General features: G+C 41.9%; 1 protein-coding gene across 1 annotated transcript in view; it reads right to left on the bottom strand.

The window, feature by feature from the left end:
- SLC25A26 (solute carrier family 25 member 26) overlaps positions 1–13,278 on the bottom strand; it is a 160,513-nt gene that overhangs the window by 11,884 nt on the left and 135,351 nt on the right. The window contains exon 7 of the mRNA XM_027863847.1: positions 5,429–5,498. Within this exon, the coding sequence (XP_027719648.1) occupies positions 5,429–5,498 (70 nt within the window). The remainder of the gene's footprint in view (positions 1–5,428; positions 5,499–13,278) is intronic.

The raw sequence follows: 13,278 nt of genomic DNA, 5'->3' as shown, positions 1-13,278 counted from the left end.
TTTAGCTGCAACCTTCTTAGGTCTCCTGGTTTCATTTAGAGAAAGAATGGTCAATTTTGATGTTCTTCATTTCCTACAATGGTGTGTGGCATCTGTTGTGAACAAAGACTTCATGTGAAGGGCTTTAGACGGTAGAAAACACTGCATGACTTGTAGCATCTTCTGATTTCCACTCCTCCATTCCACCAGAGTGGCAGCAGCAGGGGCCCCACACAGGCATGCAAGGCAACGTATGTGTGTATGTGTGTGTGTGTATTCATAATCTCTCTCTCTCTCTCTCTCTCTCTCTCTCTCTCTCTCTCTCTCCTCCCACCGTTAAAGACAAAATAATCTCAACTTCTTCTGGTGATTAGCTTTCAATATGCTTGACTGGAAGGGCAGCTAGGTGGTACAGTGGCTAAAGTGCAGGGTCTAGAATCAGGAAGACTCATTTTCTTGAGTTTAAATCTGACCTCAGACACTCACTAGCTGTGTGACTCTAGGCAAGTTATTACACCCTGTTTACCTCAGTTTCCTCATTTGTAAAATGAGCTGGAGAAGGAAACAGCAAACCACTCCAATGTTTTTGGCAAGAAAACAAAGGTCATAAAGAATCAGACACAACCGAAAAAAAACGACTGAACAACAAATGCTTGACTGGATAACACTATTGTTGGACTCCTGAAGTCCATCTGAAGTCCTTCTAGTTTGGTAAAATCATTACCCTCTGAGAACTCCAGGAATACACCCAAACCCTGATGACGCTTCTAAATAGAATTTTTGCAGGATGGGGTTGGGATCTGGACCTCAGAAAGGAAAAACCCTGGACCTTCCCACAGGGACAGGTCTCAGAGGCTATCTCCTTCATTGTGGCTACACCCAATCTCCCAATTCTCTGTTACCAGTAACCTAGCCTAGCCCTCCATTGTCTTACATCCCTATTAAGAAAAAGATGGCAACAAATCTCTCTAGGATTGAGAGATGATCTAGATAGAAAAGGTCACATCATAAACAGAACAGAAGAGCCCAGAAAACAGTAACTTTTGGATCTATGGATAGGGAAAGAGTTCATGACAAAACTAATGGCCCCTGGCCACTTCCCACCCTTAATCCTATCTAGGCTCTGTTCTCCCAACATGGGCCAGGTCCCTGGAGTTCTCTTTCCTCATAGACTACTTGGCCACTCCTAGACCCCTCTCATAGTCTTTCTGTATATAAGGTCCATCTTGTCTCCATTAAGATGCTCAGATTCTTTTAAAATCTAGCCAATAGCTCACTAATGTTTAGACTCCTTAAAAGTCTGCCCAATATGATGGACATTCTAATAAACCTTGTCTTTGGCTGAAAGAAGGCTAGGGTTGAATTCTTTCAGGCAGGACTCATGTGTTGTGATTTTGGGGTCCCAGCACCCCTAAACTCCTAAACCTCAACAGTTTTATAGGTTAAGTATTAGTTATAACAGTCTACAATCTATCAATCAATTAATTAATTAATTAGTGATGCCACACACCATTGCAGGAAATGAAGAACATCAAAATTGACCATTCTTTCTCTAAATGAAACCAGGAGACCTAAGAAGGTTGCAGCTAAAGGAGAGGATGGCACTCAGTTCCGGGAACGGTGACGAGTGAATTTATTGGATGCCCCAAGGCAGTAAGAAACCTCCTTTCACAAGATGGCTGGTTATCTTGCCTTGAAGAGAGAACATCATGAGTATAATCATAGCTCATGTACCACCATTTGTTTAGAAGATGAAAAAAATAACAATTCGTCAAAGAACTTCCCAGAATAACAGGATCCTAGAGATTTAGATCTGGAAGGGGCTTTAGAGGCCATCTGATGATATTATTATTAAAAGGAAAGGTTACATATTAACATTTTGGTTACCATTTTAAACAGGGAATTCTTAATAACTTAATGTAGAAATTATGAATCTCACTAGAATTTTCAAATCATACAGAAAACCCGTTTTCTACATTCTCTTACTAAAGCCAAATTTAATGTTATGAAAGTTACTTAAAAAGGCCAAGTTTGGAGAAGTGAGATGTTAACATATAACTTTGTCCCCCATTCATTCTCTCAGTTGTCACGCAAGCAGAGATGCTTTATTGCTCCACACACCAAATGTCTACATGTGGCCTGAGCAACCCAGGATGGGGAGCAAGGGGGTTCCTCTGACCCTTTCAGAGGGTCTACAAGGCTAAAACTATTTTCATAATAAGACTAAGATATTTTAATTTTGAACATGGTAAATACTATATAACTCACATAAACAAAAGCTTTCTGGAGTCCTTAATAATTTTTAAGTGTGCAAAGCAGACCTGAGATCAAAAAGTTTGAGAAGTACTGCCCTACAGAAAGCAGCATGCCTCCCTCCTCCCCCAAAGCTGGGATTTCCTGTCCATATAACAATTTTTCAAAGCAGTGAAGCAGGACATCCTGAAATCTCAATCCCAGAGAGGTTTGTTCCCATCTTTTTCTTAAGTACAGCCCCTGCTTTCAGCTCTCTCCTCTTGTTACCAATTCCAATTCTAAAGAACAAATAGAGAATTTGGAACTCAAAATTTAAAAAGAAAAGAACATTAAAAATAAATAAATAATAAAAGAATGAATAGCATCTTCATTCATCTTCTTTGCATGGACATTTAACAGGTGTTTAGGCCTGAAGTATCTTCTATTTAAATTGTTATTTGTTTATTCAAACAAGTTGGATATTCCACCTGCTTCTAGAATTTCAAAGTCCGAATGCTTAGGGCTCACTCTGTCTCTCAGATAACCAGGGAATCTAAGCTGGTGTTATCCATAGCAGTTTAGGGCAAAAACTTGAGAATGGCAAAAGTTTAGCACAAGAGTGGGGAACCCCTGTAGCAAAACCACGTTACAGTTTTACGTTTTTAATGTTAAGTTCAAACGAAGAGGCCTGTTATATCTTGTTTGTTTTATAGGTCAGTCTCAGAGGATAATACTTTACCTTCAATGTCTCTAAATCTCGAAAGATACTTTTAGATCTGTGGGTCAAACATCTCATATCGTAAGCGTGGTGAAGAAAGGGTGTATTGTGCAGTGGAGAGAATAGTTCATCTGCAATGATTTAAGCCAATTTAAATTTGGAAGCACACACATAGACAGGAAAAGTCTGAATTCTGATCCAAAGGCAGGTTTCACCACTGTCTTTATGACCATTTATGGGTAGTGGCTGAGGGCAGAGTGTATAAACATGTCAGACCTAAAAGGGGCTCTCCAAAGATGGCGACTCATTGTTCACTTCTCTAGCCTTTGTAATTCACACAGTGCTATGACAAACCTTCCTAGAACAGCAACTGTTGTTCATAATATGGAACATTTTCAGATGAAAATGAGCTTCAAAATGATAACCTGGTGCCAGGAGATCATTCTGTATCTCACTAGAGCAAGACTTCTCTCCTAATTGTACTGTTTGACTTTTACCCCAACAGATGGGCTGTCCAAGAAGGGCACTCATTTCATGTTTTTTCTTCTTTGGTATCTAACATCTACATAGATTTTAAGGAATTTGAAGGGCCCTGAGCCAATGATCCAGATGGTCACAGGCCCAAAGGCTCACAAGCCAGAGAAGACCTTCTAAATCTACTATCCTTTTATTGATGAGGAAATGGAAACTCAGAGAGAATGACTTGTCTAAGGTCATAAAGTTAGTTCCCTTCAGCTATTAAATAGAAAAACATGATTTGGAGATGTGTTAAAATCCACATATAGGCCAACAAATGTAGGGGAAAATAGTTAATATGCAAACCTGTGGTTTCATTGGTTCAGGCAACTCTGGGTGAGAAACCCCCACCACAAATACAGGTCAAAATCTTCTCTTCAACTGAGAGTCTTAAGATGGTTGCCTGAGGACACTGAAAGGATAAGTGACTTGCCCAGGGTCATACTGCCAGGATCTGACAGAGGCAGACCTTGAGCTCACGTCTTCCAAACTCTAAAGCCAGGGCTCTATTCACTCCACCACATGGACTCTAATGTGCAAAATTATTCTGTTTTTAAGGCAATGTAATGATATGAAATATATGTAGAAAATGTGTCTAGACTTCAATGGTTAATTATTCCTTTCTGTTTTGTTCTGTTCATAACAATCATATAGCAATAGCCATAAAAGGTTTGTTCAGGGTAGATACTGATTGCCTTTGACTTCCAAGGAGATTGCAGAGCCTCCCACAGGTGGATGTTTTTCAGTGGAGCTCTGGTTCTTAGGAGGAACCTAAAGGATAAGGATGCTTGAGTTTCAACTTTGTCCCTAGAGCTTATGAGGAGGCTGCCAACAAAGACTGGAATTCTGTTCGTGGTTTGGAGGACAGAGATGCCTGACCTTTGGGAACTGAATCAAGACCACCAACTCATCTAGCACAACAACTAAGTGTCATGTGGAAACAATTATCCCTTAGAACCAAGACAGACTGGATTCAAACCTTGAGGCAAAAAAGCCTTAGGGTACCCTATTTATCAATTCCATGAGACAAATACAAGTAATTCTCTCCCCAAACAACATCCCAACAGACACATTAGAATAAATAAGGTGGATAAGTTAAGTCTGCATGCATAACAGATTATTTTTCTAACTACATTGGCAGTTTATAATTTTTTTTTCCCCTTCAGGGAAAGAGTGGTAAATTTCAGTTCAGTTTAATTTCTGCTTTGATTCTAATTTGACTTTCTATGCCATAATTTGAAACTTATGGTCAAATCTATCACTTAACAAATTCCTACTACAATACTATATTTTTTAAGCACCTGCATTCTCATTAAAACTGCACCCCACCGGCCCCCTACTCTGTGCCCTGATGTAGTGAGTAGCAAGTGTCACAGGACAGATTCCTTGCTGTCTCTTCAGTGTGGGTACAAGGCCTAGACAGGGCCCAGATGTCTGGCTGCTCATTTCTCCTCTGGAGAAGGGTTTTTGTCTTCCGGTAGAGATCGATCCTCTGCTCTCTTGACACCAGTTAATCTGTATGACTGTCAAGCTGTCACCTGAACTGTGAATCTTGGCCTGCTGCACTGCAGACATCGCTAAACTCCCTGAAGGAAGGCTTGGGGCAGGTAGGCCGGCAGCTGCCCCGTCCTGTGCTCATTGGAAGTCTGTCCTCACAGAAGATTCGACAAATTATGTTTTAGATAACGGAGTGACAGACCTTTCCTCCCCCAACCCCCAATTTAGTAAAAAGTCCACACATTTATATACACAAACCCAAACCACAGAAATTTGTCAAAAACAAATTGGCTGTCTTTCAAGCAGACACCTTTCCAACAGTTTTCCCCCCTCTCCTCAGTAAATTTCTCCTCTCAAAAAACCACTGGAATGGTCTTCTTCTAAACAAAATGGAAATTCTAAAGAATGTTTTTGCACAGTTAATCTTATGAATTCACATTTTTCTCCCCTCCTCAGCCCTTCCCAGTATAATATAATCCCTTGCACCTGCAAAAGCTCCACAAGCTGCTGACTGCCAGGAGTCGACCACATGGCCTTGCTTCCGTGACCAGAGGGCCTAGATTGAAAGAGAAAGGAAAACACCAGTCATCATGTCGGCCACTCTATCGGAGCCACCTCCTGCAGGCTAACTCTGACGATGGGAACTTCAGGGAGAAGCTATTTCTGTAGCATTCTTCTGTGATGTCATAAGTGATTTTCCCAAGGACTTAACCATTTACTAAAACAATTAGGAGTGCGAAAGATGTCTTGAACTACCATACATTAAACAAACCAATTTCAGGAACTAGATTTTTAAAAATATATTTGTTAACCTCAAGAAATGGGAAACATTTAAGAATATTTCTAGATACGGTCCAAATCACCCTAATAAAAATATAAATGAAGCCATATATGCACTGAGACAAGGGACTGGAGAAAGCCTCTTGGGACTCTCCTTGGTTAGATTACACTGAAGGCCTTCCTCATCAGACCCGACTGGTTGACAAGATTGTTCATTATGACAGAACTGTTTCCGTGACCCCCCCCCACTCCCCATGGTATTCCCCAGGGCCCTCTCCTGAACCCTCTTTTCTTCTCCCACTAGACTATTTCACTCCATAATCTCATCAGCTCTCATAGATTCAATGATCATCCCTATGTTGGTGATTCTCAGGTCAACTTGTCAAGCCCTAATATCTTTCCTAACCTCCAGATACACATCTCCAACTGTCTACTAGAAAGACCAAATCAATTGATCAATTGAGTTCTGAGGTATCTGCAATAAGCTTGGCATTAATATGAAAAGTCCCTGGGAGTAGGAGGCCACCAGGTTGCCTAAAGAGGGGCAAACCCGTCCATGGCAAAAATGGAACAAGTCAAAGATCCCAGGCCAATTTAAGTGGGACTGGGCCAGTCGGTAGCCCTTTCACTTGATCAATCAATTAGATCAGATCAAACCAAACGTCTCATATATATCTTAAATTCAACATGTCCAGAACTGAATTCACTATCTATCTTTCCTCCAGAACCCCCATCTCTTCCTAAGTCTCCTATTACTACCCAAGGCACTACCTAGGTGTCATCCTGGGTTCCTCACTCTCACCCCACCATAGCCAATCTGTTGCCAAATTCTGGCCATCATGCCTTCATGATGTCTCTCTATGCCCCCTTCTTTGCTCCAACACAGTTACCACCCCATGTAGACTCTTATCACCTCAATCGTGGATCAATGTCATTGCCTCCTTACTTGGTCTCTCCCTGATCCAATTCTCACCTCAGCTGTCAAACACAACCCCCAAAAGCACAAATCTAACCACGTCATCTTCCAAGCTGTGCCCTTCCTCCCCGCCCCACACATTTAATAAACTCCAGTGGTTCCCCATTACCTCCAGGATTAAATACCAAACCATCTGTTTGGCATTCAAAGCTCTTGTAAACTCTTCACCTGGTCCCTCCTACCTCTCCAGTCTTCTGCTACCTTACTCACTCCCACACACTCTGTGATGTAGTGACACTGGTCTCTCTGCTGCTCCCTGCACAAGATACCCCATCTCCAGACCACTGACATTTTACTGGCCGTCTCTCATGCCTGGAATTCTCTCCCTCCTCATCTCATCTCATTTGCTGGCTCTTAGCTAAAATCCTACCTTCCATAAGAAACCTTCCCAATCTCCCTTAATGTTAGTGCCTTCCCTCTGTTGATTATATCTCCAATTTATTCTATATATATCTTATTTATTGTTTGCATGTTGTCTCTCCCATTAGACTGCCCTCCTTGAGGGCAGGGGCTGTCTTTGTCCTTTTTTTGTATTCCCAGAGCTTAGCACAATGCCTGGCACACTGGAGATACTTAATAAATGCCAGCTGCCTGGATGACTGAGCTTGCCACCTGGACATAACATTTAAAAAATATCACTGTCAATATGCTTTCACTTTTATTTCATTTGACAATTATTTTTGTTAAACGAGTATCAAATGAATGTTTTTATTAAGTAAACAAATATTTATTAATGCCTCATTAAGGGACATCCTTGATGTGCAAAGAGTATGAGCTTTACAGTCACAGGGCCAGGACCAAAATCCCCAAATTTTAAGCCAAGGGAGCAAAGTGGTCTTTCTAACGTACAAATCAGGCATGTTATTCCTTTGCTTAAAACCTTACAGTGGATGGACAGGGTGGTTCATGACTGTAATCACTGCTTCTGGGGAGGCTGAGGCTCATAGATCTCTAGAGCTCAGGATTCTGAGGTCTCTGCAATAAGCTTGGCATTAAGATGATAAGTCCCTGGGAGTGGGAGGCCAGCAGGTTGCCTAAAGAGGGGCAAACCTGTCCATGGCAAAAATGGAACAAGTCAAAGCTCCCAGGCCAATTTAAGTGGGACTGGGCCAGTCAGGAGCCCGTGCACTTCCAGTCTGGAGATAAGAAGACCCACTCTTAACAAACAGAACTTACAGTGATGCCCATCTAGCCTAGAGAACCCCTTGGGCTGACTTTGAGGCCCTCGATAATGTGGTGCCAATTTACTTGCCTTCCCCCTTTATCTATTGTTTCAGTCAAACAGTCACACGCATTGTTCCAACTCACGTTGGACCATGTGTCTTACAGGCTATCTCCTTCAGTGAATAGTTGCATAGACTGCCTCTTATTTTAGAAATTAACCCCTTCTCCATCTCTGTCTACTGCAACTCTTTTCTTTCTTCCAAGCTTAGCTCAAGTGCCAGGAAGCTTCCTTTGCTCTCCTCTCTTACTCCTCAAAAATCCCCAGAACATTTTCTAGTTCTCCTTTGTCCCATCAGAAACTACCTTGCACTTCACTTGTGCAAAAGTCCCCTCTAGTAGAGTTTAAGCTGTTCAAGGGCAGCAAGCTGTGACTTTACATATCTCAACTTCCAGGACCTAGTGGAGTGCCTTGAACAGAGGTGATTGGCAAATAGTGAATTAAAATAACTGGCCTAATTCAAAGACTGGTGATTAACAGAATAATGGCAACCTGGATGGCAGTTCCTAGTGGGAAGGGTGAGGCCTGTACTTGGTCCTATTCTGTTCAGCATCTGTATCGATGACTTAGCTCATAACTACACTCAGAGCTTGCGGTGCTGGATAAATGGACGCTCTCAGAGATGGCTGGTTTATTGTATTTCCAGATTACATAGAGTTGGGAGGGATAACTAATTTACTAGATGACAGAACCGGGATCCCAAAAGACTCTAATAGGCCAGTACAACGGGCCAACATAAGCAACATAAAGTTGAATAGGAATATTTGCCAAATCCTGCAGGTGAGTTAAAAAAGATCAACTATACAATTACAGAATATAGATGATAAGGCTAGAAAGTAGCTCATGTTAAAAACTCCTTGGCTTCAGTGAGCCAGCAGCGATACAGCAGCTAAAAGAAGTAACATCACCTCACGAGGGCCCATGGTGAGGGAGGGAATAATTTTGCTCTGCTTGGCCTTGGTCAGAACACAGCGAGTGTGGTCTCTAGCTCTGGGTAGATGGAAGCTAGATGACCACTTTAAAGGATGTTGTGGGGTGTCCACAAGAAGACCTGGGAAGTTCCTTTCAGCTCTAAGATGCTACACTGGGGGGCGATGGGAACTTTGATTGAAAAAGAGTTATACTGTGCGTGTGGAGAGCTCTCGAATAGTAGGCTAAGGAATTTCTATTGGACTGCACTTTGTAGGCAATCAGAGACTAATGAAAAGGAAAGGGGAGAACAAAGTTCCAGGTGAGGGGACTGACATGGACAAAAGACATGGAGGCAGGAAATAAGAATGGTTTTGGTAGGGGCAATACAGAACCTAAACTGATTAGAGAAAGGGTACATGGTGGGGAATAATGTCTTATTTTTGTCTCCCAGTGTCTACCATAACGTCTTCCTTCCACATAGTAGGTATACAATAAATGTTTGCTGAATCTAATTTTTAAAAATCATTACACAGTAGATTTTTAGCATTCAGGGGAAACTGCCATTGTTCGGACAAGGAAACTATTTTACTTCTCTTCAACACAGGGCATTCATCCTCTGCAAAAATCTTAAGATGCTCTTCATGAATAATTTACGCAAAATCAGCACAAAGCTTTTTATTCAATTCAGGCCAAATGGAGAGCACAACAAGCCTCTTCTAAGACAGCTGGACAAAAATGGGTGTATGTCTTTTTTTATTCAGTGGAATTAATATTCATTTACAAGTACACATTAAAGAGAAAAGTAAACCACAAGCCTTTTAAAAAAAAAACATGGGTCTTAGTGGCTAGATCAATAAAATAAACCTTAAAGAATGAAAAATTCTCATACAGAAAAAGGGACAGCAAAGGTGGGACTAATACCTTATTCTCTAGAGCTCTGCTGCTAAGAAAATGTTTCCTGGGGCCATGATTATGGGGAGGGCTGCTGCAGGTCAGGTTCCAAGGTGGCAAACCATTCAAGGTTGATGGCCTCAGAATTTACAAATGAGCCAATGGTTCCCTCAATGTGCCTCTCTGAAATCCATTTCTAAAAGACCCTTTCACTGAAGAGTCGAGTTGCCACACCACTTCCCAAGATTCACAGGCTTAAGAGGTCTAGTCTGAAGGAACAAAAAGAGCATCAGGGTCTAAAGGAAGAATTTCAGTTATCTGGCATCACTGAGATACCTGAAGCTTTAAGAAATGACATTTGTATGGTTGTCTTTTTAAATACAACACACACGAAAAAAGCCAAGGTCTCCCACTGCATCCGGGGCCACTGCCAGTTATCTTGGCCTATTTCTTGCCACTGGACTCTGATGACTCTGGAGGACAGAGTGAGGCTGATGACTTTGCACAGCTCTGCCTCAATTAAATCCATTTCACTTGCAAGTCAAGTCATCACCCTCCTGATGTCATTGGTCCTTCTTAAGAATGAAGGTCAAACAACAACACATAGACTTGTGTGATTCATCAAATGGATAATATTAGACTTCTCTTAACCTTTGTGGTGAGGCAACATGAAAAAGAGAAAGCATCAGATTTGGGGTCAGAGGACCTGAGTTTGAGCCCTGGCCATCACCTTGGACCCCAAACTCTATGAGCAACCAGACTGCTCTCTATGGGAGGACATGGTTCATTTGGAGGAGGGGACCTAAACTTACCACAGGTCATTACTACATTCTTCCTATCTCCCTACTTATCTTGGGTAGCAACTCCTCAATCACCCAGTTTTGTTCTGCCATTTCCAAGGCCAAGGTCATTGTCCTTGGCAGAGAAAACAGAGGCAAAAGCAGCTCAGCCTTCTCTCTGTCACCAGTTGTGATCATCCCTTCTGCCCCCAGCCAAGCTGTGGCTTCTTCTTGGGTTCTCTATTTTCTTCCAATAGAGCTCCACCTACCCCTTTTCTCACTCACCTCAGTACATTGTGAGCTTCAGGCCTCATGGTATGATAGGGTGGGTATAAAAAAAAAAGTTACGTAAAAAGTTCATCGTGAAGGGAGGCTGCAGTAGGAGAAGAGTATCCAGAGTGAAGGCACGGTAGCACCACTGTACCCTCCCTCAGTTAGGCCCATCTGTGGCACCAGGCTCAGGCCTGAGAGCCACCTTGGAGGAAAGATGTTGATAAGCTGGGGTGTGTGCAGAGAAAGACAACCTGGATGGTGTTGGGGAGACTGGAAACCAGACTGTGTGAGCACCAGATGTCTGACCTGGAGAAAGGTGGACATGAAACTATCTTCAAGTACATGTATAAAAGACTGTCACGTGGAAGAGGGATCTGAGTTTAGATCTCGGAGTTGGAAGGACCTGAGGCCACTCAGTTCATCCCACATCTCAACAGAAATTTTTCCTATCGGCATCCAAAGACCTTGACAAGTTAGAGCACCGAGCTGAACCTAATAAGATGAAATTCAATAGGGATACATGAACAGAAAATCAATCTCACATCCCGAACAAGCCTCTACTCAGGGTGACCCAATACCTCCCAAGGCAGCCCATTCTCCTTCTGAACAACTCAAACGGTTAGGACATTTCTCCTTTCATTCAGTCAAAATCTGCATTTCTGTTCTTGAATTCCAGAGTAAGTCTAGTCCTTTCTCCCTTTGACAGCCCTTTCAATATCTGCAGACAGTTGGATCCAATGAGATAACTTACGTGAAGCTCTTTGCAAAACTAAAAGCATGAGATAAATGGGAGTGTGGATTATGATTATTGATAAGACAGGTAAATGGGCCCTTGCAGTGCTCTCTTCTTTAGACTAAACATGCTGAGCTTGTTCAACTGCTCTGTGGATGGCAAAGACTTCAGGCTGCTGCTCATTGTCCTGATCCCCACCATGTCTTTCAGCCAGCCAGCTAATGGCCTTACTTCGTTTTATTTTTCTAGTGGCCAAAACCAGACTAGAAGCAAAGGCAGAAGTTGCACAGAAGAACTACTCAGGTTAATGGAACAATAACTTTTCTAACAGAACTGCTCTCAAGGGCTTCAGGAAATCCTGGATCCTCCTAAGTGAGGGGCTTCAAGCACAGGTTAGATAATCTGCCAGATATGTTGGCCAGAGAATTCCCATTCTGATACAGGCTGGGCTAACTGGGCTCTGAGGTCCCTTCTAACTGGATCTGAATCCAGTTCTAGATCAGATCTGGATCTAGATCTGAAATTGTTCTACAACTATGATCTCGGAGGCAGTTAGACAGCACAAAGGTCAGAGAATCCGAGTTCAGATCTTGCCTTAGATGCTTCCTAGCCATGGGATCCTGGACAAGTCATGAAACTTCCCTCAGCCTTAGCTTCCTCACTGGTAAAATGGGGATAATTACTTCTCCGACCTCCTAGGATTATTGTGATAAGGAAATCTTACAGTCCTAATAAATGCTAGTCATTGTCCTCACCACCACTACCACCACTACTACCACCATCATCATCATCACCACAGCTGTGTAGGACATTGAAAGGGTAAGTGATTTGCGTGAAATTACACTGTATGTTTCAGAAGGTGGATTTGAACCCAGGCCTTCTTGTCCCTATGGCCACTTCTCTATCCACTATACCAGGCTGCCCCTCTTTCTTACACACACACGCGCGTGCACACACACACACACACACACACACACCTTTATTTATTCTATATATATAAAATAAATTCAAGTAATCTGATTTGGATGAGCTAAAAATTAATTCCACTGGTGCTTTAAAAGAAAATACATGCATATGTCAAACATCTGTGATGTCATCAGTCAGGGAATTCCCTCCACTGCTGAAGGTTGGAATCTCTCCATAACTTACTAGATGAATCATAGAGAATTGTGTAAAGTTCAGAGTGGTCAGAGGCTTTGCTCATGGCCACAAAGATAGTAGCACCTTCCTGTCAAGAAAATATTACACAGAAAGAAGATTTGAATTTACTTGAACTAATGCTTATATCAGGAGTTTATTTATAAATTGAATAGCCTCTACATATAGTATTAACATGTGAAAGATTGCTCCAACTCACTAATAAGAGAAATGTAAATCAAGAGAATTCTGAGATTTCATCTCATATCTTACAGACTGGAAAAGAAAAGAAAAAGTCCATTCCAGAGGAGCTGCGGATTTACAGGCTGTTCGTGGAATTATGAACTGGTCCAACCACTACGGAAAGCAATTTGGAATGAGGCTAAACAAACAAAAGTGACAAATGACCACCCTCTTTAAATCAGAGATCCCCAACATATCCCAAAGAGGTTAAAGAAAGAAGGAAAGGCCCTTTTTGATACTAAAATATCCATAGCATCACTTTTTGTGGTAGAAAATAACTAGAACAAAATATGTGCTTGTTGTACAGGTAGTAGCTAAATAAAGTGTAGAACACAAGTATAATGGGATATTACTGTGCTTTAAAGAAACAAAGAAAATGAAGAATTCAGA

This window comes from Vombatus ursinus, unplaced genomic scaffold (genome assembly GCF_900497805.2).
Source record: "Vombatus ursinus unplaced genomic scaffold, bare-nosed wombat genome assembly UNPS02014773.1, whole genome shotgun sequence".
In the NCBI taxonomy this organism is placed as follows: Eukaryota; Metazoa; Chordata; class Mammalia; order Diprotodontia; family Vombatidae; genus Vombatus; species Vombatus ursinus.
The sequence above is the reverse complement of the archived record's forward strand: the minus strand, read 5'-3'. Positions and strand labels throughout refer to the sequence as shown.